General features: G+C 48.9%; 18 protein-coding genes across 18 annotated transcripts; 7 read left to right on the top strand and 11 right to left on the bottom strand.

Annotated features, from left to right (window-relative positions):
* Positions 1–17: 17 nt before the first annotated feature.
* Positions 18–656, bottom strand: NEDG_00843 (vesicle transport protein SEC22; the record flags this gene model as incomplete). The annotated part of the gene is made up of 1 exon (XM_067688261.1): positions 18–656. One exon carries the CDS (start codon positions 654–656, stop codon positions 18–20), a length of 639 nt encoding a protein of 212 aa, XP_067544358.1.
* Positions 657–827: 171 nt separating this feature from the next.
* Positions 828–1,565, bottom strand: NEDG_00844 (ribosomal RNA-processing protein 8; the record flags this gene model as incomplete). Its single annotated transcript, XM_067688262.1, has 1 exon — positions 828–1,565. One exon carries the CDS (start codon positions 1,563–1,565, stop codon positions 828–830), a length of 738 nt encoding a protein of 245 aa, XP_067544359.1.
* NEDG_00845 (programmed cell death protein 5) lies at positions 1,565–1,855 on the bottom strand (the record flags this gene model as incomplete). Its single annotated transcript, XM_067688263.1, has 1 exon — positions 1,565–1,855. One exon carries the CDS (start codon positions 1,853–1,855, stop codon positions 1,565–1,567), a length of 291 nt encoding a protein of 96 aa, XP_067544360.1.
* Positions 1,856–1,880: 25 nt separating this feature from the next.
* NEDG_00846 (uncharacterized protein) lies at positions 1,881–2,618 on the top strand (the record flags this gene model as incomplete). The annotated part of the gene is made up of 1 exon (XM_067688264.1): positions 1,881–2,618. The coding sequence occupies one exon, from the start codon at positions 1,881–1,883 to the stop codon at positions 2,616–2,618; it is 738 nt and encodes a 245-aa protein (XP_067544361.1).
* Positions 2,619–2,724: 106 nt separating this feature from the next.
* Positions 2,725–3,300, top strand: NEDG_00847 (uncharacterized protein; the record flags this gene model as incomplete). Its single annotated transcript, XM_067688265.1, has 1 exon — positions 2,725–3,300. The coding sequence occupies one exon, from the start codon at positions 2,725–2,727 to the stop codon at positions 3,298–3,300; it is 576 nt and encodes a 191-aa protein (XP_067544362.1).
* A 156-nt stretch (positions 3,301–3,456) lies between these two features.
* NEDG_00848 (uncharacterized protein) lies at positions 3,457–4,896 on the top strand (the record flags this gene model as incomplete). Its single annotated transcript, XM_067688266.1, has 1 exon — positions 3,457–4,896. One exon carries the CDS (start codon positions 3,457–3,459, stop codon positions 4,894–4,896), a length of 1,440 nt encoding a protein of 479 aa, XP_067544363.1.
* Positions 4,897–5,005: 109 nt separating this feature from the next.
* Positions 5,006–5,485, top strand: NEDG_00849 (uncharacterized protein; the record flags this gene model as incomplete). The annotated part of the gene is made up of 1 exon (XM_067688267.1): positions 5,006–5,485. One exon carries the CDS (start codon positions 5,006–5,008, stop codon positions 5,483–5,485), a length of 480 nt encoding a protein of 159 aa, XP_067544364.1.
* An 88-nt stretch (positions 5,486–5,573) lies between these two features.
* NEDG_00850 (uncharacterized protein) lies at positions 5,574–6,800 on the bottom strand (the record flags this gene model as incomplete). The annotated part of the gene is made up of 1 exon (XM_067688268.1): positions 5,574–6,800. One exon carries the CDS (start codon positions 6,798–6,800, stop codon positions 5,574–5,576), a length of 1,227 nt encoding a protein of 408 aa, XP_067544365.1.
* A 194-nt stretch (positions 6,801–6,994) lies between these two features.
* On the bottom strand, positions 6,995–7,315 carry NEDG_00851 (uncharacterized protein; the record flags this gene model as incomplete). Its single annotated transcript, XM_067688269.1, has 1 exon — positions 6,995–7,315. One exon carries the CDS (start codon positions 7,313–7,315, stop codon positions 6,995–6,997), a length of 321 nt encoding a protein of 106 aa, XP_067544366.1.
* A 121-nt stretch (positions 7,316–7,436) lies between these two features.
* NEDG_00852 (uncharacterized protein) lies at positions 7,437–9,065 on the top strand (the record flags this gene model as incomplete). The annotated part of the gene is made up of 1 exon (XM_067688270.1): positions 7,437–9,065. The coding sequence occupies one exon, from the start codon at positions 7,437–7,439 to the stop codon at positions 9,063–9,065; it is 1,629 nt and encodes a 542-aa protein (XP_067544367.1).
* Positions 9,066–9,172: 107 nt separating this feature from the next.
* NEDG_00853 (uncharacterized protein) lies at positions 9,173–11,617 on the bottom strand (the record flags this gene model as incomplete). Its single annotated transcript, XM_067688271.1, has 1 exon — positions 9,173–11,617. The coding sequence occupies one exon, from the start codon at positions 11,615–11,617 to the stop codon at positions 9,173–9,175; it is 2,445 nt and encodes an 814-aa protein (XP_067544368.1).
* Positions 11,618–11,881: 264 nt separating this feature from the next.
* Positions 11,882–12,265, bottom strand: NEDG_00854 (putative transcription factor; the record flags this gene model as incomplete). The annotated part of the gene is made up of 1 exon (XM_067688272.1): positions 11,882–12,265. One exon carries the CDS (start codon positions 12,263–12,265, stop codon positions 11,882–11,884), a length of 384 nt encoding a protein of 127 aa, XP_067544369.1.
* Positions 12,266–12,400: 135 nt separating this feature from the next.
* Positions 12,401–13,363, bottom strand: NEDG_00855 (26S proteasome regulatory subunit, ATPase 3, interacting protein; the record flags this gene model as incomplete). Its single annotated transcript, XM_067688273.1, has 1 exon — positions 12,401–13,363. The coding sequence occupies one exon, from the start codon at positions 13,361–13,363 to the stop codon at positions 12,401–12,403; it is 963 nt and encodes a 320-aa protein (XP_067544370.1).
* Positions 13,364–13,478: 115 nt separating this feature from the next.
* NEDG_00856 (transducin (beta)-like 1) lies at positions 13,479–14,759 on the bottom strand (the record flags this gene model as incomplete). The annotated part of the gene is made up of 1 exon (XM_067688274.1): positions 13,479–14,759. One exon carries the CDS (start codon positions 14,757–14,759, stop codon positions 13,479–13,481), a length of 1,281 nt encoding a protein of 426 aa, XP_067544371.1.
* Positions 14,760–14,985: 226 nt separating this feature from the next.
* On the top strand, positions 14,986–15,696 carry NEDG_00857 (signal peptidase, endoplasmic reticulum-type; the record flags this gene model as incomplete). The annotated part of the gene is made up of 1 exon (XM_067688275.1): positions 14,986–15,696. The coding sequence occupies one exon, from the start codon at positions 14,986–14,988 to the stop codon at positions 15,694–15,696; it is 711 nt and encodes a 236-aa protein (XP_067544372.1).
* A 97-nt stretch (positions 15,697–15,793) lies between these two features.
* Positions 15,794–21,400, bottom strand: NEDG_00858 (pre-mRNA-processing factor 8; the record flags this gene model as incomplete). The annotated part of the gene is made up of 1 exon (XM_067688276.1): positions 15,794–21,400. The coding sequence occupies one exon, from the start codon at positions 21,398–21,400 to the stop codon at positions 15,794–15,796; it is 5,607 nt and encodes a 1,868-aa protein (XP_067544373.1).
* A 109-nt stretch (positions 21,401–21,509) lies between these two features.
* Positions 21,510–23,654, top strand: NEDG_00859 (uncharacterized protein; the record flags this gene model as incomplete). The annotated part of the gene is made up of 1 exon (XM_067688277.1): positions 21,510–23,654. One exon carries the CDS (start codon positions 21,510–21,512, stop codon positions 23,652–23,654), a length of 2,145 nt encoding a protein of 714 aa, XP_067544374.1.
* Positions 23,655–23,828: 174 nt separating this feature from the next.
* NEDG_00860 (2,3-bisphosphoglycerate-independent phosphoglycerate mutase) lies at positions 23,829–25,400 on the bottom strand (the record flags this gene model as incomplete). The annotated part of the gene is made up of 1 exon (XM_067688278.1): positions 23,829–25,400. The coding sequence occupies one exon, from the start codon at positions 25,398–25,400 to the stop codon at positions 23,829–23,831; it is 1,572 nt and encodes a 523-aa protein (XP_067544375.1).
* Positions 25,401–25,612: the final 212 nt, after the last annotated feature.

Here is a 25,612-nt window from a genome sequence, read left to right on the forward strand (position 1 = left end):
AGGGTAGGTTTATTTTATTAGCGCAGGAATAGGTAGAGAAAGAGAAACATGAAAATAATTAGGCCGGCATAAAATATGTACTGGGTGGCGATGGCCTCCAGGTGTATCTTGCGGCTGCGCTTTCTGAACTTCTCAGAAATGTTTTGCAACTTGTGCCCAAGCACCTCTAGCTGCTCTATCTTATGGCCCCGTTGTAAAACGTTGGTGTAGTTTCGGATACATACTTCTTTGGTCTCCTGAAGTGACTCAATGGTTTCTTCCAAGCCTTTGTCCTTGCTGTATTTTTTGCTCTCTTCCTTGATGGTGTCTTCAAAGCGGATGTACGCCCCTTCTCTGGAGACATCCTCCCCGTACTCCTCCACAAACAGGGAGTAGAGTCTTTCAAAGAAAAGAGAGACGCTTGTTTTAGAGAGACCTACCTCCACAGCACTAAGGATTAGAATCGAAGAGAACTGCTTAAAGTATATGCTTACTCCTTCAGTTGAGGACTTGGTGCTGCAAAACTTCGTTTCTGAGGCGAAAGACTCACAAATTCGCGTTAGTTCACCAAGTACGCTTTTGTGCTTGCTCTCAAAATGTCTTGAAAGTGGGCACTCAGCCGATACAATTACTCTCTTGTCTGAAACCCTCACGATTTCCGTGAACAGAATAGCCATACACTAAAATTAAATTCTAAACACTTTAAGTGGTTCGGGGTTCGTGTGTGTTCGGTGTTTGCGGTGTTTGGGGTTTGCGGTGTTTGGGGTTTGTGTTCGGGTTAGTTCGGGTTAGTTCGGGTTAGTTCGGGTGTGTTTGGGGTTCGCAGCACAGGCCCCGTATCACTATCACTACCTCTTTTTGTAGACGCAGGGCTTGAGAGGAATGGGGGGGAGATGCTTGGACTTGGGGTCGGTCTTTTTAAAGTCGAAGAAACAGAAGAAGTTGCTTTCAAGGTCCTTCCTAAGCAGCTGGAAGCCGTGGATGGCCATTGGAGAGACGAAAGAGTCTATTTTTAGCAGCCTGCTTCTTATTTCAGCTACTTTGAAGAGACCTCCAGGCTTTAGAATGCGGTGCGCCTCAGTGACGTAGGGGGCAGCATTCTCTCCCATAAGAGAAAGACAGCAAATGGCAATGTCAACCGAGGCATTGCCCAGTGGAATGTTTCTTATATCTGCTTCAATGACATCGCTCTTTCCCTCAGGCCGAACTAAATCAAAGGAGTAGACCTTCCGGGTGTTGAACTTTCTTCCAAGCTCGCCCGTACCACAGCCAAGGTCTGCTATAACCAGCTTAGCATCTAGCTTATTCACCTGGCTTATAACGGCACTGAGCGGGTTAAAGGGCCATTTCCTCACTTGGTGCTCAAAACCCTCGTGGTACTTTTTGAAGAGCTCAGCGTTCATGTTCTTGTCCGTCTTTCTGTAAAGTACTTCGTTCAGTATTCTAAACTTAGCCCCTTTTAGCCCGTCCTCTAACTGCTCCAGTATCTCGTGTTTCTTGGTAGCCATAAAAATTTTAGAACCAGCCATCCCGAACATCAACGGCCCGCTGCGAGACCTTGGCACCGTAACCACTGCGAGGCCCATCAGTCGTCTAAATCAAGGATGCCTGAACGTCTGCTGTAAATCAAGCGTTTCTGTTTTTGCTCGGTGCTTTGGAGGATGAGAAGGAACTTGGCCTCGTCCAGAGGCTCTGAGCGTTGCTGGTAGAGGTTTAGAAGTATAGCTTCTATTTTGTAGTATCTTTCTAAATCAACTATTTTGATGTTTGCCAGTCTTTCAAGCGAGGGCTTGGAGAGGAGGTAGTTGATGATTACGTCTATCTGATCGCCCACGTTCTTTTTATTCTCGGTGTTTGGGTCTTCTTGGTTGCTCATTAAAAAAATTACGATTTCTTTTTTAATGGAGGACATACAGGGCTATGGCATTGGAGGCAGCAGACCAAACGAAAGAATACCGGAGGTAGACAAGAACTTAAGATTCTACCTGAGGAAAGAGATTCCCAAACTTTCTAGTTTCAGCCCAGACGAGGTGATCGATAAGCTCGAAGAACTTTCCAGAGAGAGCCACCCAGATCCACGGCTGGTGCTTACCACCACCTTTGAACCGGTCTTCCAGAACAACATAGGAGCCTTTGTTGGGAAGCTTTTGGGCTACCAAAAAAGACCCTGCCGGGATAACGGCAACTGCCGAAGGCCGGGGTGCTACTTCAGCCACCAGGCAGTCGATGAAAACGTTATGGAGGTAGACGAAAGACCTTTTCACGGGCGAGAGGGGCGGGAGGCAAGAGACCCCCGCAAAGAGCAGTCAAGGCTACTGATAGATAAGCAAAGAAGACTGATTGAAATCCTTAGCCAGAGAAGCGACCTGCCAGAAGACCTTTTGCCCATTGTTGACCAACTCCATAAAATCACCCAAAGAATTAGGTCGCCCTACCACAGCGCTGAAACCAAAGCCAGGTTTATCATCAATAACCGTCAAAAATGGATGACCAATGAGCATCTGTCAACATACCCCGGGGTGCTTTCCATCTCCGAGACTGGCGTCATTGAGTGTGCATCGAGGCAAGATGCTGAGAGAGTCATTCGAATGATCTGTAAGGGCGACTCAGCTGCCAAGCCTACGTTTATCCAGTCCTAGGTATGGTATGGTATGAGGTAAGGTAGGTAGGTAGGGTGGTAAGGTATGGTAAGGTATGGTAGGGGGTAGGTTTTAAATTTATGAAGATAAGAAGTTTTTTAAATTTATGAAGATAAGAAGTAGCTTTTGTCTATTGCCAGGTATTGCCTATCTGCTCCTGTTCACTATTGTCTACTACTATATGAATGCAAACAATGTACGGATAATAGGTAGAGGAATGGTTAAAACGCTCCATCCTTTGATTATTGTCTCCTCAGAGGACATCCAAAGACTTAGGAGGGAGTGCAAGTGTCTCGGTCTTTGCCAGTGCATCTACGTTCTAGCACGGTCTTTCACGGCCTCAGAGAAGGTGGATGTGCTGGTGCACGGGCTGAGAGACATCGACCTTCTGTTTAGGTACAAAGTTGCACGGACGCCCGTTCTTGTCAGAGACACAGCAGCCCTGGAAAGACCGTTGGCCCCAGTATCTTTGGTTGCGGTGATGCAGTATATCATTGGCATCTATCTTAGGTGGGGGGCCAAAGTGTTTCTGGGGCTTCCAGAGGAGGCAAAGTACTTGGTTGGAGGGGTTCTTTCACTGGGGCTTTATTTAGTGGTGCTTGTACGAGGAAGGCACCTTTCAGCAGCTGGGTGGACCAAATACACCAGCCTTGAGACGCTTCTTTCTCTAGAGAGCGAGTAATGCAGCGCACCCCGAAAACCCGAAAACCCGAAAACCCGAAACCGACAAACCCAGGGGGAACAGACAGTTACCCCGTTGACTGATGATTGGTCAATCGTTGCATTGGGTTGGTGATACGGAGTAAAAGCATAAATAAGCCAAAGACATCACAATAAAATGAACACGTCTACCAGCACCACTCTTGAAGACACACGCACTTTTGTTCGGGAACAAGGCTCTTTTCTGGGCCTGGGAAAGAACGATCCACTTGGCACCATCCAGGAGTATTACAGCGAGCTAGAACGCTGCCTGGAGGAGTTGGAGCACTTGGAGGACAAGATGCAGGCAAGTAGCACCCTCCTCAAAGAAAGCGAAGAAAGTCTTTCTCTGATAACTTCTTCTAACGACCCAATCATTCTCAGGGAGGTTCTGTCCCTTCGGATAGAAGAGCTCCTTGAAAGAAAGTGCAACATTCTTGATCGGATCAATCTTGCCAGAAAAAAACTCCAAAAAAGGAAAGATTCACTTGAAACGTTTTTTTCGATTCAAGATCTAGACACACTGTCCCCAACGGCACCGCTTCCGACCCAGAAGGACCACCACCACCACCTCCAGAACGACCCAGCGGCCCAGCTTGCTATCCAGCTCACAGCCCGTAACGACACACCACCGAAAACCCTCACCTCCCTGGCCGCGCGGCTCACCCAGGAAAAGCTGATTGCCGTCCAAAGAGCTCTCAACCAGATGGTTTTGGAGCACTACCAAGACTACAACCAGACAATGAAGGAAATAGAAAACATTTCAAGCCAGAGCGCTCTTTCACAGGAGGACAGGCGCCTGGTTCGGCGCCTTTTGTGCCCCAAGCTAGCTGAAGACTTGGACCCAAAGCTTACCAAAATGCTACGCCGTATTTTTGGGGTAAGGGTTCTTTCTGCACGCAGCTTTCTCAGTGAGGTGGCTAGGAAGAGTGGCTCAAGAGAGGTGTACCTCACATCAACGCCCGACCTAATGGACAAAGTCGTTTGCTACACACACTTCCTGAGGAAGTACTTGCTGGCCTCCTCTTTCTTCCTTTTTGGGTCCCTGGCAACCGTGGTCCTAGTTATGTACCAGGTCCTGGCTTGGTGCCAAAGCTACCGCATTTCAGGGCCCGGGGTGTGGATTGGGTGTGGGGCAATGTATGCAGCGTTCTTGGGGTGGGTAGCCTTTGGGCTTAGCAGGTTCCTCTTTCCCTGGGTCTTTGGGTACACCCTGGGGCTTAGGCGCACCGAGGACACGCCCGATGGCAGCACCCACAAAAACCGGAGCTTTTTAACCATGTACCCCGTTTATGCAGCGAATGTAGCCTCGATTGTGTTTCTGATTGCCTTTTCTGTCTACGCTGGAAGCTCGCTTATCTCTCTGCTTTCTCCCCCGGCAGCTCTAATGGCCGGGCATCTTTTAGTTCTTGCAGTGTCTCTGCATGCGATTGGAGCACACGTTATTGGGGCAGGGAGCATGCTTAACCACCCACAACCACCACTCCATGCGGCAGCTCTCTCGACAGATCTTGGTTTTTCTTTGCTGCTGGCTCTGGGGAATGGCTTCTTGCTGCTGCACACGTGTTTAGGGGGCTAGCTAGGGGTACACTCCGAATCTCTTGAAACCGCAACCCTACAAAACCCGCAAACCCTGAAAACCCGAAAACCCGAACCCCACTAATATTTGTGAGGTTTTTATTTCTTCTATGGAGCAATTAGCAATTGACGATCTCTTCATCAAGCTCCTGGCCAAAAGAAAGGAGTACATCCACGGACTGTACTTCACGTGCAAGCAAAAGATTGAGGACTTCTTTGAGCGAGAGCCAAAGTATGAAAGTTTCTCTATAAACGCGTACCTTCAAGACATCGCCAACAAAAGAGAGGAAGAGATCATCATACGCCTTGCCAAAGCCCAAGAAGAGGCCAAAGCCCAGGAAGAGGCCAGAGCCAAGGCCCAGTGTACCCCAAGCCTCAACCCGGACAAAAGAAAAGGCAAGAGCCACACAGACGAAGAAGCTGAAAAAAAGAGAAGAAAGTCAATGGTTGTCCACATTGACGACATGTCCTTCTGCTTCGGGAAAGAAGAATTGGAGCAGATTTCAGGTAAGGATAAAAGCGTTGATCCCAAAGTAAAAAACGTTCTCCAACAGATGAACGAACTGTTTAAGCAGCTAAGCCCTGAATAAATTACACTTGGCCCAGAACCCAAACCATGACCCGTGGCCCCTCGACATGACCCGTGACATCTGATTGGTATCATCTATTTATTACGTCTTAGCCCATGTGCAGGCACACGAATGAGCATAGCACTTTCTTTACAATTACTCTTCGGCCGTCAAGAGAGTTCTGCTTTCTCAGGGCAATTCTTGGGGCGTAAGAGAACCACTTTCGGCACTCGTCACAGGTATCTCCTACTTCTTTGGGCTTTTCCTTAAGGGGGTGCTGGGCAGTGCCAATGGAGGTGCACAGCTGTCTAAGCGAAGGACACTCAGCGGGGGTGGTGGTGCGCTCGTTTTCGTACGGGTTGCCTCCAGCACGCAGGGTGGCTAGGCCCGGGAAGGCCGTGAAGAGCTTGTACGGGATGTGTTTGAGCTTGTTATCGCTGATGTCAATAACTTCGATCTGGGAGTTGGCCACGTCTGCAGCTTTCAGGTCAAACTCTTCAATGTGGTTGTTTTTGATGTTGAGGTACTTGAGTCTTTTTAGCTCAAAGATGGAGATGGGGATGGTTTTGAGCCGGTTGTTGCTAAAATCAAGCTTCTCCACTTTCACAAGCTTGTTCACCCAGCTACCAAGGACTTCTAGCTGGTTCCTGTAAATGGGAAGAATGGTCAGCTTTTTCAGGGCGCCAAGGTCAGGTAGCGCTGTCAGACAGTTGTTCCCCAAGCCAAGCTCCTGGAGGAGGTGTAGCTTGCCCATTTCCTCAGGTAGCTGTTTGATTTTGTTGTTGCTCAGGTTAAGCCAAACGAGCTTAGTTAGTCGGCATATTTCCCTGGGAATGGTGACAATGTCGTTGTTGCTCAGATCTATTTTGGTAAGGTTGTACAGCAGAGATATTTCTGGGGGGACTGCAGTAAGTTTGTTACTGAAAAACCCGAACTTACAGAGCGAGGTCATCCCGAAGACACACTTTGGAATGCTCTCAAAGCGATTTTCACTAAGCCCAAGACCTGCAATGTTTTTAAGATTAGAAAGAGAGTCTGGAAGGTCTCTGAGCTTGTTTCGGGTAAGATCTACCCAGGTCAGGTTGGTTACCTCGCCCATTTCTTCAGCTATGACCTCTATCCAGTTGTCGTTGAGCGCCAGCCTTGTGAGGTTGCTCATGTGCTTGATTTCTTTGGGCACTTCCTTGATTTTGTTATTGGAGACAATCAGCCAGTTCAGGGCGGAGGAGGAAAATACTTCTGCCGGGATCTGGCTGAGACCTTTCTTCCCTATGTCTAAAGAGAAGACTTTCTGCTCAGTTTGTCCTTTGGTGATGTAGCTAATCTTTCCCCCCATTGTTACCACCCCCTCTATTTTTGCTTAAATATACAGGTGAAACCTAGTTTCATTGCCATTACTATGGTGATGGTCAAGTTGCCAAGATAGGTTACAAAAATAAATAGACCCATTGGGTGCCTAGACTTGGCAGGTGGGCGTTGGGGTGGTTAACCAGGGATTTATTTGGTCGGTGGTTGTGTTGGTGGGTGGGGCTAGAAGAGGGCAGTAAATTTCACTGACTCATTTAAAACCTGTTCAAAAAGCTCTACAGATAAGGGTTCTTCAAAGGTGGTTACTATCTCGGCTGAAAAAGCACCGTCTTCAAAGAGACCTCTAAGCACAACTACCTGTCCATTGGCCTGGGAGAGCTTGGCTACATCGGGTGATTCAAGGTTCTCTATCTTAACGGTGGAACCATCTGTGCCCACAAGAGAAATAGATCCAGTGGTGGTGTTTGTTTTGGCCGTTCCTATCAGCTGAATGGTGCTTTCAGGCTTTTTACTGAGCAGCTCGTGTGCTAGTATGCGGTACATCTCTTGAATATAAAAAAATCAAATAAAGCCTTGGGCGAACAGGCCGGGGCGAAGCATCAGCTGATTCTTTGGTGGAGGTATGCCAGAACACAACTATAAATAGGAAGAAAAAACAGAGACCATGCATATCTATTTCTTGGCGTGTTTTGGTCTGGTCTATGGTGCAGTGGCTGCGGCCTCGGATGAGCAGGGTAGTTCGGGCACCAGCACTGCAAGCGTGGACCAGGATCTTTGGTCGGTGAGCGGCAACTGTGAGGCAGCTTCTCCACTGTCATGCTCAAAAGCGAATCTGATTTTGAAAGAAATCAACCATCTCCAGCGCAGTATGCTAGCTCACAGAGGAATTAACTACACCCCGGGCACTGAGGTGCCTACGCTGCACCCAAGCATGCTTACACCACCACCCAAGCCTAGGTTGTCCACAGACGGGTCTAGACCTATAGCCATGGAAGTAGATAGCCTACCTGAACCAGGCCGAACACAAGGTTTCAGGGAGGCCGAGGAGAGCCGGGTTGTCAAGGATCTAGACGGTCTAGTTACTCTGAATCAAACACTCAACCAGCACACTGAGACAGCGTTAAATACCCTTAAACAGATCCTATCTACGCTTGAAGGACTTAAAAACCGCGTGGAAACTGACCTTAACCCCGAGGCCATCGCCAAGCAAATAGCCCAGGCACTGCCTACCCAGCCAAATGAGAAAGCATCCGAAATAACTCGAATCATATCAAGCACAGTCTCCACATCCCACACCATATCAAGCTTTTCATCCACCAACACCCAACTAAACCCCAAAACACCTTTGGACCGCCCCAAGAACAGCCTTTTGGACCGCCCCAGAAAAATGCTTATGGACCGCCCCATGGACGACAGCTTCATGGACCACCCCAAGAACCCCTCCAAGGACAGCCGTATGAACCGCCCCAGAACAATGCCTATGGGCAGTCCCTCGGACCGCCGTATGAACCACCCCACACCAACGTTTATGGACAGCCCCCTGGAGCGCCTTGTGGACCACCCCAAGAACCCCCCCAAGGAGCACCCCAAGGACGACAGCCCCCCCAAGAACAGCTCCAAGAATAGCCCCACAACAATGCCAAGGGACAACCCCAAGAACAGCCCCATGGAAAGCGTCAGGGACGGCCTCATGGACAGCCTCATGTACGGCCTATCTGGGTTCATGGGCATACCCATGACAACCAGCCCCTCTATGCCAACCCACAAACCTAACCCTGAACCCATCTCCAACCCCAACCACAACCCCAACCACAACCCCCACCTCAAGCCCGACCTCGAACCTTGCCCTATGCCGAACACTGAACCCAACCACAACCTCGAACCTTGGAAATTGCTCAGACCACCATTTAAGCCCATAACCATGCCTCCCCCAATAGTCATTGCTGAGTCTCTGTATAGGGTTGAGCCTATGCTCCGGGAACAGGAACAACAATATTACAAGATAACAAATGCCTATCAACAAGAATATCAAGAATATCAACGACGGCGGCAAGAACAAGAATATCAACTACTGCACCAAGAAGACGAAGACGATGACTTTGGCTCTGAGCCTGAGCCTGGCCTTACCATTGAGAATTATATCAATAATCGGAGGGAATATTGTCTTCAGCGCATGGAAGAAGAGATCTATAGTGTTCGGGAGGGTTTGGAAAATATGATAATCGCTGCCAAAGATCGGAGTAGGTCCGAAAACCACCAAGACAGTGGACCCACACCCCCGGACAAACAATAAATGGTGATGCTTGTGCACATGTACTGTACTGTACCGCCCCACAGCACTTGCACCAGGTTGTTCGGGGTATTCAGGGTATTCGGGGTATTCGGGGTAAGTGGTAAGGTTTATTTCTTCGGCTTTTCTCTATAGGTTAAGATGTTTGAGTAGAACTGGTCTTCATCAAGGAGTGTGAGGGTAGCTGACCACCCACCAAGCTGCTTAAACCTGTCGTAGAGACCTTCTGGCAGCCCTGTGTCGTACTGGCTCGGGTTGTTTCCAAGCCTTCTCGCTTCAACGAATAGGGCATTGGATACTGCACTGGCCAGGGTGTACATCTCTGCCTGTACCTCGGGGTCATCTACCTTGAATCGGAGTAGATTGATAAACACGGAAAAGGCGTCTTTAAAGAGCTCTGGGTGCACTGTGCAGATAAGCATGATTATTTCAGAGGCCCGGGATATTCCATTCTCCATAAAGGCCCAGCAAAGCACGGGAATGATGGAGCGCATGTGGTCGGGGTTAAACATGCTGGCATTTTCTCTCGAACAGCTAAAAGCAACAACAACGTATAACAGGCTTATGTCTGGCCTTAAGGACTTTGGTAGGCCTAAGCCTAGGCGGTTGTTAAACAAGGGCATCCAATCTAGCACGGCAATCTGATCATAGGTCTTTGAAAACAGGTATTTCATAACGGCTTTTTCCAGGGCAGATACACGAATATGGCATTCCCAAAGGTCTAGAAGCAGCATGTGCGCCACTTCATAGTTGTCTTTGATTGCATGGCTGAGCATAGCTTCTTTTTGTGCCGGCTCAAGGGCTCGGGACTTGTCAGGTTCTGTTCGGGATGTGTCGGGTGCTATCTGGGACAGGTCAAAGGATGCTGCGTCTTCTTCATTGGTGGCCAGTGCTTTTAGCGTGACGTAGTCCTTGACCCTCCTGTTCGTTGTATCAACATCAGTCCAGCCCTGTCCAGTGGCATACTCAGCACTTGTGATTAGATGGGCGATGTGGTAGAAATCTTTGTCATCGGCTCTGGGAAGTGCTGCCTTGAGTGTAGCCAGCAGCTCCAAGGGAACTTCTTCTGATGGGTATGCTTCAGCCATCATAACGAGCAAAAAGATTGGGGTCTCTTTGGTGACGTGTTCCATACCCGGCCTTTTGTTTATAGCCAGGTCTCTAAGTATGGCAATTGGTCCGCGGTGAGAGCTGCAGGTGGGGTGGTCGGCCAGAACAAGCCCAAGGTCCGGAATGGTGTATTTAAAGATGGCTAGCTTCTCAACAGTATCGAGTGAAGCGGCCTGATAACCCTGTAATAACAACATTTCAGAAATGACTCTTTGGGGATTGCTTTGTGGGTTGGTGTTTTGGCCGTTATAAAGAGTGGAGAAGAAATGCCTTAGCAAACCTTTCTGATACTCAAACTCAGGGATCCATGTCGACTTAAGGATCAACAGTAAATTGTCCATCTTCTTGTCCTTGGGCCTGCATATAAAACAGATGTCTGGTGGATACATTTTGCTGTTTTTCTCTGCTTGCTCAATAAGGTTCAGGTACTCCATGCCAAGAAGCTGGATTGCTGCTTTTCTGACTTCGTTCTCTATGTCCGCCAACCTTTCAACCAAGGCGCTTGATGCTTCGCTGCCTAGTATCGATAGGTCTTTGGCAGTGGTGGCGTTGACAAGGCCCGAACGTACCAAAGGTGAGGTATCAAGAGTCCTTCGAATCCAAATCTCTTGCGCCTCGCTTCTTATCTCCGAAGAGATGGCAGCGGTATAGAAAGGATCTTGCGACCTCTTTAGCAGAACAAGTGGAATCTGAATGCGCACCCAAGAAGACCGGTCCTCTGCAAGTGAAACGAGCACCCGAAGGATTTCCCGCCGCACCGTGGCCTCTTTAAGGAACACAATCAAGTCTTTTTTCGTCTGGGTATCTTCCACCACTTTTTCAACCAGCGTCTCTGTAATCACACTTTTTGATATCTCATTGAATTTTTTGATGTATGCAACCCTGCCCTTTGCTTGCCCGAACACATACTCCTCAACGCTTTTCTGGAACAGAAAAGGGTTTTTCTCCAGAAAGGCGTCCAAGTGCGTGCTTCCTTCAGCTATTTTTCTAATAATCTTGTTTTTGGTTTCTCGGCCAAGCTCTTCCTCTTTTTCCTCAATAATAGCCTCTAGCAGCGGTACAGACCATGTTTTGGATAGGTGTGCAAGTGCTGCATCTGCCAGGGCATTGATGGTCTTTGGTCTATCTATGACGGCAATCATTTTGTAACTGCCAATTGTTTCCAAAGCTCTTTGTCCTGCCGTCTCCGCTGGTGCATTTCGCGAGATATAGATAAAAAGAGCCTCCAGTGCTGACTCTCCAAAGGGGTTGGTTGGCGCAATGATTCTTAGGATCTCAATCATTGAGTACATGAAAAAGTTACACTTCCTCCTACTCCCCTCTAGCTTTTGCTCAATTGACGCCGCAAGTGCTAGGAGCTCTGGTGTTTCTGTTTGTTGCTTCCTGTCACAGAGATCGGTGTAGATCTCCCGGGGCTCTCGATCTATTGAAGGTATAGTCGTCATAAGAAAAAAGAAATAACACTTTTTATAGGCCCCCACTGTACCACTGTACCATGATGTACCACAGACCACTGTACCATGATGTACCACAGACCACTGTCCACAGACCACTGTACCATGATGTACCACATTTGACTCTTTTATTTGTCTGGTCACTCACCCGAACACCCACCCACACCACCTATGGTGCATTGGTGCCAGTTCGGGAGTGAGCAGGCGCCTATCTCGGGTTAGTCCATGGACCTTTAGCCTGTTGACCCACAACCCTTAGACCTTCTTGAGCTTTGGGTCAAAGACTATTTGAAGGACCTTCTCCAGCTTAGCTATAAGGTCCTTGTCAAACATGGCATCTTCTTTCTCAATAGCAAAAATAGTTGGGAGGGGCTTGCTTACTTTAGTTGCTAATTGTTTCTGGGTGAGGGAAAGCTTTTCTCTTGCAGCTCTCACAGCTTTTCCAAAGCCTCGGGGGAACTTAGTTACTGACACCGTGTCTGTTTCAGGGTTGTAGTGGACAGATGAGGAAACACCAGGAATCGTTTGGGCCTTTGGAACGTATGGAGCTGTCTTTGTCAGTGTAACCACCTTTGTGTCAAATACTACCCCAACGCTTTGTTTTGTCTTTGTGCTTTTCTTCTCAGTAGGCTGAACCATCTAAATAATAGTTTTGCAAATTCTTTCTTCTTTTCTGCTTTGGGGTTTTCGGGCTTTGAGGTTTTCGAGGTTTTTGAATCCGTGACAGTTAGCTTGTGTAGAGTTGTTCGGGGGTGCCTGGGGTGGGCTAATAAATCATTGTGGAACGTTTTCAATGCCTGAGGCAGAAAACAGCTCGGCTTTGGTGAGGCCTGCTCCTTCCATTACCTGGGCTACAATGTCGTTAAAGATCCTTCTTCTTCTCTTTTCCTCTTTCTGGTAAAGGATGGTCTTGGCAATGATTTTGTCTTTTTCTTCGGGGTTGATTGGGGCCTTGTAGGACGTTTTGAACTCCGATAGCTTTTCAAGCTTGGCAGCTAGCTCTTCTGAGGTGAGGGAGTGCTTGCTTGAGAGCTCTGTGTTGGTGGGTTCATTAACTAGCCCCTTGTAGGTGCTTGCAAGCCTCTCGGACTCTTCTTTCACCACTGCGCACTCTTCTTCTAGCTCAATAAGTTTTTGGGAGGCCTCGTTGTCTTCTTCCGGATCGACTACCTTGGGCAGGGGCGAATAAATCCGAGACTTCCCAGAGACCTTTTCAATAATCTGCCCCTTGAGCGCTAAATCTGCAAGTATTTTGATTGATGCCGTCTTTTTTTGGAGCTTTGTTTGCAGCTGCAGCCCCACCTCGGTTGCATTGGTTGGCTTGTTATTCTCTATCAAATAGTTAAGAATTAGTTGTTCATCGACGTTGGTGGGTGCTCGGACGCTAGGTTTTGCAGTTTTTGCGAGCGTGGCAGGTTTGGCAGTGACGGCCTGTCTTCGGGTTCGGGTTGTGGGGGTCTCGGGGTTAGTTTCGGGGTCCTCTTCCTGGTCAGACTCCTGGTCAACCTCGTGGTCAGCCTCGTGGTCCTGGCCAACCTCGTGGTCAGCCTCGTGGTCGTAGTCCTGGTCAACCTCATAGTCCTGGTCGTGGTCGTTCTCAGCCTCCATCTTTTCTGCGGCAGGTTGTAGCTTCCCTTTCTTTGTGGCGGGCCTGGATGGTTGAGCTGCTTTTCTTGGTGTTTTACGGGCTGCCAGTGCTTTTACGTCCACTTTCTGTTTCTTTTCTCGTGCCACCATAAAATATTTCACACGGTTTCTAAATACTTGATTTATTTATTTTCTTCCAAAACCACCCACCTGTCTCGTGGCAGGGTGCCTTGTGGTAGGGTGCTTGGTAGGGTGCCTCATTATGTTACCTTCTTAAATCGAGGACAATTGGCCGGGGGTCTGAGCTACACACTGCAAGTGTTGTATTGTGCGGAGAAAATTCAACCTGGTAGATGCCCGAGCCAACGAGAAACTCTTTGGCCAGACCGTTGGAACGCGTGTCCCAGATCCTAACGGTTGAATCAAGCCCCCCTGAGGCGAGTAGGCTCCCATCGGGTGAGAACGCAACGGTGTAGATGGCTTTGGTGTGCCCCTGAAGCACCGCTGTTAAAGAGCCTCGCTCACACTCCCAAATTCTTACATCTGCATCAAAAGAGCCCGAAGCAATGTGGGGGTATGAGGTAGCTACGGAGTAGACCTCTTTGCTGTGCCCGGTGAGCGTTTCTACTGGCATCGCCACCCCGTACTTCCATATCTTTAGCGTCCCATCGTCTGAGCACGAGACAATGCTGGTGCCTATGCGCTTAATAGAATTGACCTCCCCGGTATGCCCTATCATCTTTACTGGGGCACCTTCTTTATCTACTGTACAGAGGGTAGTGTCGACACTGCAGGTGACAAACCCGGTAGGAAAAGAGAGAATGTCCATAACTGGGCCCTTGTGAAGCACCCAGCGGTCGTTTTCAACAAGCTTGTCCCCGTTAAATATCCACTCTTTGCAGAGACCGTCCCACCCACCGCTAACGACCGAGGCCTCTCTGAGAGAGAGGGCAACAATTGGCCCCTTGTGGGCCTGAAGAATCCTCCAGTCTCGGCCGTGCTTGCCAACAAACAAGTCGCCGTTGTGGGTCGCTCCAACAACAACCGTGCCCGGCCTTTCGTCAATAAGCCTGGAGCTTGACTCAATCGCCAGGCCGGTGATCCCGTGGGTGCTGCTCTCGTTTTGGCCCAGCTGCCACTCTCCCTTGATCGATGGGGGAGACCAGAGACGAAGCATGCAGTTTTGGCTGCCAGTGACTAGCTCGCCCTCCTCCGACCAAGCACACAGACTCACGTCACTGTTGTGTGTTTCTAAATAGGTTGGATAGATTTCTAGTGACTGGTCTGTGCACTTGTGGTAGTGGGATATCGAGTACTTTGCTGTGCAGCGCTTTAGTCTTCCGTTTTCACTGTGTCTGGCAATGTACTCCATTTCTATTCCCTTGCTTACGTACTGTTTTAGGGCATTATGCTCGACCTCTGGAGTGTTGGGATTGTCCTCTATCAGACTTTCTCTTCCGAAGACGTATGCCGAGTGTGCGTAACCTTCATCTACTAGATATCTGAATATTAGATAGTTTAGCTCGGTGCTCGTGAGAGTAATCATCTCTTCTAAAAAATTAATGTTTCATTCTTCATAAGCTATGTGGTCGGGCTGGTGCTGTGGGGGTGGTCTGGGTCAGGGTCTGAGGGCTTACCGTAGCAACCCTGTGGCAACCCTGTGATAACACTGTAACAATGGCGTAGCAACACCGTGGGAGCCTATGTGCCTGCCCATCCCCGAAGCAGTCCATTGAATTGTTTCTTAAATAGTAAAATATTTATTTCCTGTAATGAAGATTGGGACTCTTCTGACATATGTACCACTAAGCGATCTTCTTTTTTCTCGGTCTGAGATAGAGCAGTACAACAAAATGTCTTGGAAATGTGCTATCCTTCAGGTTATAAACGCAGCGTATCTTCTTACAAGTGCATATATGATTTGGAAGACTGCTGGTGTATTGTGCAATACAGACTCTCCCATTGTGGTGGTGCTGAGTGAGAGTATGTACCCAGGGTTTGACCGGGGGGACATTCTTCTCCTCTCTAATTGGAAGAAGACGGTGTTCTGTGGGGACATTTGTGTCTTTCAGGTGGTGGAAAAGGAAATACCGATTGTTCACCGGGTTATAGACAGGTACCATAAAGGAAAGAATGGGAGCGAGCTTCGGGTGATGACAAAGGGCGACAACAACAACAGCAACGACAATTTCCTTTACAGGAAATCGGGGCAAATGTATCTTACAACAAAGAACATCCAAAGCTTGGTTTTTGTCTCTTTGTTCCCCTACCTTGGAATGCTAACAATTTGGGCCAACCGGTGGGCCTGGGTCAAGTATGCCATAATGGGGTTCTTGTTCGTGTCCATCCTGTTTGAACAAGATGAGACAACTACTTCCAAGAAAGCTAAGGCAAAAACGGCGACAGAGTCTGCAGCAGTGTGTAACCCGAAAAGCAACCTGAAAACCGATCCAAAGGCTGGTGCCACCTCTAAAAAGAAGTAGCCCAAAACGGAACACTAACCGGAACACTAACCGGAACACATGACAGGTGGCACAGGGAGATGCAGCAACTAATAAAAGAAACTGGTGGCGGGCCTGTTTAGATCCCAGTATACCCGAAATGATTCGGTCTGAAGCACTCGGAGTAGAAGGGCTTGGGAGGGCCTGGAAGAAGTATGGGCCTTTGGAAAGAGTCGGTAAGGTTTCTGTTCCATTGCTGTGCTGTGAGAAGAGTTAGCTCGGCCTGTGTTTGGCTGAGGGGCAGTGAAAAGATGGGGAGGGCTGTTGCAACTGAGTTGAACAGTTCTGTTTTAGCTACTTCTCCCGTAACTGCTCCTGTCCCCAGGCATACTTTTATGATGTATACCGAGTCGGGCAGAGAGATGCCTTCGTAGGTAAAGGAAATGCCACTGGAGAATGGCGTAGATGTTTGAACCACGGCGTGGATGTCATACGCTTCTATTCCTTCAGCTGAGAGAACAAAGTGTCTATCAGTGACTTTTTGAGCTGGTGTGATAAGTATTTGGGTGCTCGGGGGACAGCTGCCTGGAACACTGGCCAGAAGGGAGAGAACGGGTGTTAGAGGGTCTGAGAAAGCTACCAGACGCTTAGAAAGATGAACACTGATGGAAAAAGAGGACGTGTGGGAGGGGAGAGCGGTGAACGAGGGCGTTGTGAGAAGAGGGTTGAGAGATCCACTGATTTGGTATCTTTCTCTCCAGTTAGTGATTGATGTCCATGAAAAAGTTTGCTGGTCTTTTTCCTTAAATGGAAAACCTGTTCTGGTTTTTGAAAAGATAACGCTTTGCAAGGTTTGCTGGGCGGTGCTTCCTTCGAGATACGGCACCCCATTGACGCCCAAGGCTTTGGCAAGGTGGGTGCATAGATCTACCATTAGCAGGTTCTCCTTTTCAATCCACTCCTTGTCCGTATACGATGCCACCAGAAGAGACGTACTCTCCTGCGAGATAGACTCTGCATGCCGCAAAATTAGCCCAAGCCTGCAGAGCGAGGTATAGGGACTTATCCCACCCCAAAAAGAATAGAGAGAGGGGGGCGCGTGGGGAGGGAGAAGGTGTAGGGGAAGCGTAAACAGCGCCTGAATGAAGAGGTAGGACTTGCCTGATTTGGAAAGAAGCGTAAAAAGCTTTTCTTCTGCAAAGATTGCATCTACGCCGTCCATGTGCTCAACTGCTCCAAATACTTCTTTGAAGATGGCTACAATGGTAGATCCCGCTTTAAACCTCTGTGCCTGGAATGCCCCACTTGCTACATTGAGAATGTAGATGGCATCTTTGCTCATTTGAAGAAGTATGGCCTGCTTGTGCTTGAACATTTCCCTGGGGTCTGCCACCGGTGTTAGCTGTGGCAGCCCTTCAGTGCTGAACCCAACCAAGGACCGCAGGCGGGTTTGAAGGATCTTGGCGGAGGTGAGCAATGCAAGTGACCCCGAAAAGCTCTCTTCAATGGCGCTGGCTAGATCTTCTAGCACCGGGCTTGTTGGGAGCACTAGATACTGGCACTTGCATAGATCCAGCAGAACAACTAGCCCGGTTGTTCCCGTGTGTGTGTGAACCCCTCCGCTTGAAGATATCATTTCAGAAGCCCAGGACTCTGCCTCTTCAATCAGTGGCTGAGAATCAACATTGCCCCACCTAAGCCTTACTACTACCCAGATCGATGCTGGGCTAGTGTTCGGGTTGGGTTTCGGGTTGGAGTGGGTGCTAGACCTCGATGGGCATATAATAAGCGAGGGCGTGAGGGAGGTGTTGTACTTGGTGACATCTTCGTGAGTTATCAGGGTTTTTTTGATGTGGGAAAGAGAGTAGTACTCGGGTGGCTGGACCAGCGCATCTGTAATGTGCACGGAGGAAATCGAGAGCTTCAGTGCGTTATGTTCAGCTACCTGAAAAACCTTATGGATGACCTCTGAATGCAAACGCCTCCAAAGAGACCCGCTGAACAGCTTGGAGTAGCTGACCTTAAGCGAAGAAAGCTTGCCAAACACTGAAATGCTGGTGTCTTCTATCTCCACAGGATGCCCCAGACCAAGGTTTTCTCTGTTAATCACCGGACTCCACCAGAGAGTTACCATTTTGTTCGGGAGACGAGAAAACTCTCCAAGCAGTGCTCTTATCTGCGTCTTCGGGGCGGAGTCTAGATTTCCAATCAGAGATGCCCCGCCTCCTAGCTCTGCAGTGTCTTGGAATCCGTGGTCTACTGCTGACTCTTTGCGCCAGTGGAGGTATGCTAGGTCATAGAGGGTGTTGCTGTGCAGAAGCTCTGAAGAGAGAGGCGGAAGGTGTGTTTTGTACGTTTTCCAGTCAATCCACCTTCCATCATGCTCTTCCCTGGTCCACCGCTTAGTTCCTGCCTGGAGATAGTTTCGCCCCCTCCACATACACTCCAAAGCCACTGGCCCACTGTGCCGGGAAAAAGTGGCTAGTCTGGGGATGCCCACGCCTCTTGTGTCTATGCCTTGCAAGCCAAGTGTGTGGACGGCTGAAAGTCTCTCTTCAGGCGAGTCGCTGAGAAGAGCTGAGAGCTTAGCGTATGCTGCAGCTGATTGCGACATCTCCTGTGGCCATGGCGCGGCTGCCTTAAGGAGAGCCTTGGAGGAGACCATGTTTAGGCCGCCTGTTTCCTTTGGCGAGTAGAAGAGTGCGTTCGGGTAGCGTTTTTTCATTTTGGAGTTGATAAGGTACATGATTTTGGCGCGTATCTTTGCCTCGGAGTGCTGGATCAGATCCAGAGTTTGGCCATCGAGTGTCTCTCTAAAGAACAGAATGGTTCGACAGACTAGCCCATTCCACTGCTTAACAATGGCGGCAAAACTTGAACCGGATGACTCAGCAAGGATCCTGGCTGCTGCCCCTTCCACTTTGGCCTGCTCCTGCTCCGAGATTTGCAGGAAGACTCTTTTTTCGGTGACGGATATCCACAGCGGCTCTAGCTTTAGAAGCACCGGAAAGAAAAGATTCTTTTGGTGACAAACAACTTTTGGGGGTGTTTGGCTAATGTATGCCGCAATTCTCTTGCCCAGCCACCCCGGCAGGGGCTGGCTCTGGGAACCTCCGCTTTTTTCTCTAAAGATTGCCGGGATGTCTGCTATCTCCAACGACTCCCGCGCAAGAGCTTGCAAAAAGGGGTCTTGGCACGGGTGCCTCGTGTGCTCTCCGCTCGCTGGACAGTCTGCCTCGCCCTTCCATAGAATATGGCTTGTAGTCCCACAACGAACATATCCAATAATTTGATTGTTATCTCTATGCAAAGGCGGGGGGAGTTTTGCAAATCTGGGTAATTCGGGTGATGAAGGTAGCAAGGCATTACGCGCGTCAATGCACACAAAACTGTCCATTATAGAGAGGTCAACACATAGTAGGAAGTACTGCAGCAAAAAAGGGTGGAACTCGACTCCCCTGAAAATGCCCGCCCTGCACGTATAGACCATGTCCTTGTACCTAACCTCGGCACAGATCCGGGCCATAACGTATGCTACCAGCCGCTCATCAAGTATTAGGAGAAGATGCTCTCGCAGAAAAGATACATCTACCTCTTCTCCAAGGACTTCCAGGTCAATGCTTGTCCACTGCCCGCTCTCTTGGCTGTTTTTCATCCAGTCCTGAATATGCTCTGCCACGCTGTAGACTGAGACGGGCAGAGGCTCTCTGTCCTGTGGTAGGACCCAGCCCCGGAAGAGGTGGGTAGATGTGGCGTGGTGGGAGAGTAATTGCTCCAAAAAGGCGTCTGCTAGCGTCTCTTCGATGCCGGTGCTATACCGGACCCGGCCATCTAAAAAGTAGGCCCCAAATGGCTTAAACACCCTCTTCTTTTCAATCTGCCCCACCACGCCTGCCAACGTCTCTTTGAGTGTCTGCCTTGCTCGGGCTATGTACTCTAGATGCTCTCTGTCTTCTTTTTTTAGCTGGGCCCGAACAGTGTACCTCCCCTGGAGCTGGACTAGAGCGTTCTCAAGCAAATCTAGCTGGACGTCTTCAGGGACGCTTGATATTGACAGTTTGTGTGGCCACGCCTGAAGAGGGTGTTTGTCTAGTGTTTGCGCGGAGCACAACCCGTCTAGCTCTGCACGTATCGCTTGCCGCTCCACCCCCCTCTGCGCCTTGAAGATGATGCGAAGAATCTTTCCTTGCGTTTTCTTAAGCTCTGTTTTGTCCCTGACTCTGAGCGCCTGCGCCTTTCTAAACCCAGCCACTGCCTCACTTAGCCAGGTAAGTCCTTTCTCAAGAGCTCTTGAAGCGATTAGGGCGGTGGTAAGGGGGGGAAGGGTGCTGGTCCAGGGCAGATCGGCCTTCCAGAAGCGCCAGGACTCTTGCACAGCCTGGAGGATCCTTCTTTCCCCCTTCTTTGAGAGCGTCTGGGCTGACAGGTCCCTAGCTTCTTCAAGAATTCGGTGTTTTAGCTCTACATCATTGTTTGACTCTCTTCTTTGCTTGGTCACGATTGGCACCTGTTTCTTCCGCCCCTTCTGTCGTCGGGCGGTGTATCGCCCTAGCCTTTGGCCAAGAAGAGGGGACGTGCCCTGGAGAAAGTGCATCCACACCTGCCATAGCTCGCACCAAAGCGGTACTGTGGTAGTCTCATCCTTGTAGCGCACTGTCAAAGCCTGCACCCTTCTCTTTACCTCTGCTATCTGGTAGATCGCTGAGTATTTGTACCTGTAGATGCCCGTTCGGGTTCCAATGTTTCTGAGTGCCTGGAACAGCCTGTCTGCTCCATTTGGGGTGTGCATACTTTCGCTGTTTTCTTCAAACACCGAGACAATACCGCTAACCAGCTTAAACAGCTCTTTAAGAAGATGGAAGGACTGCCCCATTCTGCTGTTCTTTCTCTCCTTTGTTGTCAGCGGCCTTGTTTTCAGGAGCTTAAAGTCCTGGGAAACTTTGAGATACCTTATTTTTCGCTCTTCTATGGTGTAGTTAAGCACCCTACACCCAAAAAGACAGAGCAGCCTCCCCAGCTTTGCCCACGCCATGCTACTTCTGAACTCTTTTTTGAGACTGCCCCGGGTTTTGGGCATCTTCGGGGTTTTCAGTGTCTGTTCGGGTGTGTTCGGTGTGTTCGGCGTGTTCGGCGTGTTCGGCGTGTTCGGCGTCTGTTCGGGTGTTCGGGATGTTTTTGGCGTGTGTTTATCTGCACAAAAGCCAGCAACTGAAATGTCCTCTCTTTGCTGTTTTTGTCGTTTTATTGGCATCCATGGCATATGTGTTACCGAAAGGTTTTGTGGCGGTAGGTTCTTCTGCTTAAAGTTGGTGGTATAAAGGAACGGGAAAAGAGCCTGTTTGGTTCGGATTTGTGGCAGTCCATTCCGTACAAAAGTATGCAAGTGCTTCTTTTTGCCAACATACTCCCTTACCGTTCGCCTCTTTTTGGTTGGCGCACTAACATTACTGTCCTGTTGATGGCTTACTGTATCTATCCACTTACAGACGTAGTCAATGTTGTCATCCGTGTGTTTGCCTCGTATTTGGAGGAGTATCCCATCTGTGTTGTAGACAGATGCTACTTTCTTCTCTTTTTCCCAGGGCATAGGTATACTCTGTAGGAAAGAGTGAATAAGAGAAGGAAGCACGGGAAGTGCTTCTCCAAGTGTGCTTCTGTTTCTCCTTGGTGGATCTAGTAGTATTTTCTCCAAGTATTCTTCTGGTAGTTGTAGTATTCCCTTTCCAAGGGCGTCAATTGCAGTCATGGCGCCTGGTTGGTAAAAAGCTTATTGTTAAAATTTAATGACCAAGTTTGTGTTCGGGTTAGCTTGGGTTTACTATTTTCATTTAACCTTTAAAAAAACTTAACGGGAAATGATGACCAAGAGGAGATGCAATAGACCGAAAAAAACAAGAAACCTGGCACATTCGGGTGTGTTACTTCTGTTATTTGGGTGGTTTTTGGCTGTGGGTGTGAGATCTTCTGGTGAGGAAGAGAGGTTACTTCTATCCATTGAAGAGGACACATCGCCAGACACATCACCAGACACATCACCATCAGTGCCACAACCCATGGCACCAGTCCTGAACACCCCCAGAACGCAACCCTCCAGAAGAAGAAGAATGAATCCCGAACCAGCCTCCGATACGGAGTCCTCGCCTGAACCAGAGTCTATGTTTGTGACTGAGTCCTCGCCCGAACCAGAGCCTATGTCCGAGACAGAGCCTATTTCAGACACTGAGGCTGAAATTAACGGAGCCGTCTATAAACAGACATGCTTACTCCAGATCGTAGAGTTTTTTGCCCACACTAACCCCGAATTAAAACACCTCTTAGAGGTAGAGTGTTCCCAAACAATATCAGACCACCTATCATCCCTTCCCTGTATTGAGATAGACTTGAACAAGTACAACGCTGACACCCACACACCCTTGGACTTTACAGGTCTTTCACTACAAACGATATACATTCACATGAGCAGTGTTGCCAAAAGCCTGGACGAGCTACAGATGGCCTCTGAAAAGTTTGGCTTGGTAACGCTGAGGCTCACAAACCTAACAGCAAATACACTTGATGTTTATAACATTTACATCGGCCGGGTCCAGATACCACAGCAATTCTCACACACCACACTTCAAAACCTGTCGTTTTCTAACGTATCTGGTGAGGCAATTGAGTTTATGTGCCGATGTTTTTATCTGGAAGACGGGTTCAACCTGACAGTTTCACACTGTATGATCAAGAATCTTGAATGCCTGAATAACCTAGAAACATGTTCTTCAGCCAGAAGAGAAGCCGACACCACATTCACCCTATCCAATCTACCATTTCTTACCAGCTATAACTCGCATTGTTTTACTACACTAGGGCAGACTATGAACAACTTGGTGCTCAGAAACCTGGGAAACGGCGTGTTTGACTACCAACGCAATGAACTGGTGGCGTTGTTCAGGTTTTTCGAACGAGGAGACCTCCAAAGTCTTACTCTGCCCATGGGTCTCTTTAAGAGCGTATGGAACCACCACGACCACAGGGTCTTTAACATGTTTTCTCCCATAGAACTCTTTATTGAGGACATAGAAGAACCCCAGATAACCATAACCCGGGCTAGCATCCTAAAGAACGGCTTCTACAACACAAACACAAACAACCTAACACTCACTTTTAAACCAACGGCCAATCTTCAGGTTAGCGGGCTGGCATGTCTTCTAGGTTGGATAGGTTTAGGGTTTACCCATATCAAGAGTGTGGTGATTAACGTGCCTAACGCAAAAGATCTTCTGGCCGCCGCCCAGGGCTGGGGCAGGCCGAACTTTTCAATGCCATTGCTAGAAGAGTTGAGAGTTGGAGGAACACAAGTCAAACTCACACATCGCTGGGAAATGAACACACAAATGCACAGCCTATTTGAGCTGAGACATACTGCCATAAACCCGAACAACCCCGAACACAAAGCCCCGAACACAATCTATGTCCTGCCCGCGGCCAAGTACAAGGACTGGGTCAGTGGAGAGATATTCGGCAACCTATCGTCTAACGCCGCTCAGATTCTGCCCAAAAACAAGCAAGCGAGGGATGGGGTTGTCCGCTGTTCAGTCTGCCAAGGCTCAGAAGAGGAAGAGGACTGGAGATCGGAAAACAAAGCGCCTTTTGTTGGCTTGTTTAAGTGTGGGCATATAGTCTGTTTTGAGTGTTTGGCCAGTATGCTCAAGCTAGAGCCCGGCGTATGTAGGCATGCAGATATATCCCCTATAAGGTGCCCAGAGTGCCGAGAGAACATCACACCCGAAATTGTCGCACTTCTCATACAAAACCCCAACGAACAGATGCATTTTGTTAGCATACCCTTTAGCAAGTACATGCTAAAGAACTATATCGTTAAAACCTACCAATCCATGGAGTTTGAGACAGTCCCTGCAACAGTTCCAAAAAGAAAGATATCCGACACAGAGCCAACATCCAACGATGCTGGCCAAGAACCGCCTGCTAAAAAAGCGTTGATGGAGAGCAAACAATAGCCCAAACAATAAACCTATTGCTTGATACTGTGTTGGTTTTGTCCATTCTCATTCTAGCTTGTATTTGGTATTGGTTTGTTTTTATCCATTCACATTCAAACCCTTACCATTTATTTTTAAGATACAGTTTATGTTCGTTACGATACTATGATACCACGACAGCCCGAACACAGGCTATGCAGAAGCAACAGGAAGCAGCCCTTTGCCAGTCATGTCACTGGGGATGGGCAGGCCCAGAAGAGTCAGAACGGTAGGTGCTACATCAATAAGGGAAGCGCTGGGGGACGGAACAAACCCCCAAGAGGTTGCTCCTGGGGGGGATGCACGCTGGGTCGCGTCCGAAACTACAATGATGGGCACTGGGTTGGTGGTGTGCGATTTAACAACTCCTTTGTTGTCTTTCATTATTTCAGCATTCCCATGGTCTGCGGTTATAACAAGAACGTACTTTTCTTTGAGCGCGCAGGCGTATATCCTGCCTACTGCTCTGTCCACTTCTCCAATGGCTACGGTGGTAGCTTTTGCATTCCCAGTGTGGCCTACCATGTCGGGGTTGGCGATGTTCGCAAAGATAAAGTCGGTGCCCGCCTCCATGGCCTGGCAGATGGTTTTAGAGACTTCGTTCACAGACATTCCTGGAACAGTGTCGTATGAGTCAACTTTTTTGCTTGGGATAATTGTTCTTGTCTCTCGCTGGAAGGAAGCATCCTTTCCACCGTTGAAGAAAAAGGTCACATGGGCAGCTTTCTCTGTTTCGGCTATGCGCGCCTGCGACAGTCCTGCAGCCTCAATGACTTCAGGAAGAGTGTTCTGGATTGGGGGTCTTTCAAAGAGAACCTTGTTTTCGGCCTGGCTTCCATCCACCCGGGTCATGGTAAAGACGTCGGCCTGAGCCGAAAGACTGTAGTAGATCTGCTTAACTCTATCAACCCGAAAATTGGTTATAACCAGCTTTTCTCCCTTTTGTATCTCACATCCTTTGATGCAGAAGGGAAGAATGAACTCATCCGTTATGCCTTGTGCATACTGCTCTTTAACATAGGCCTCAAGGGTCGAAACAGAGCCTGATAGATCGACAGGTCGGGGTTGGGCTGGAGAGGGACTTGGACTTGGACTTGAGAAGGTTAGCGCAGCGCACGCCAGGCGCGTGCGCTCCTCTCTTTTGTCTCGGTCCATAGCATAAAACCGGCCAGAGACAGAGACAATCTGGGCGTTGGCTGGAAGATGCTTGACAATCTCGCTAAGATAGGTAAGGTACTCCGCTGGGCGGGTGTCTCTCCCATCAGAGACTGTGTGGATGTAAACGCTTTGTGAATGGGGTGAAAGCAGGCAGGCAACGTCCAAAAGGTCTTTCCAGTGTCCATGGATGTTTCCATCTGACAGTATCCCCCAAATATGGATTGTTCCCACAGAAAGTGTGTTTCCAAGTACTTGGTCAGCAATACGTCCAGACTGGTGTGCTTCAAAGGTTTTTCTGATGCGAACGCTGTCCTGGAGCACCACACGGCCCGCACCAATTGTTAGGTGGCCGACCTCCGAGTTACCCATCATAGCGTCAGTGGACAGACCCACGTCAGTACCGTGCGCCTTAAGAAGGGTGCTAAAATACTTGGCGGATAGCATGGTCATTGTTTTTGGGCAGGCATCTGAGATGCTGTCTACCACAACGTCTTTTCTTTCCTCTGGGTTGTAGCCCCACCCATCCAAAACCAGAAGACAGCACTTGCTCCCATTGGTTCTTTTCATTAGAGTCGGGGTTTTTGAAATTGGACTTATGTATGCAGGTCTGTGGGTCTGTGGGTCTGTGTTCGGGGAGGGTGGTGGGCGAGGTAGGGCGGTGGGGTAGTGGGCCTGTGGCGAGGTAGGGCGAGGTAGAGTAAGGCATGTGGGGTAGTGGGGTAGTGGTGGAGGCACTAGAACATTGGCTTGGTAGGATATTAGGCTTTTCAGGACACTAT

This window comes from Nematocida displodere (assembly GCF_001642395.1).
Source record: "Nematocida displodere strain JUm2807 chromosome Unknown 2, whole genome shotgun sequence".
Classification (NCBI taxonomy): Eukaryota; Fungi; Microsporidia; genus Nematocida; species Nematocida displodere.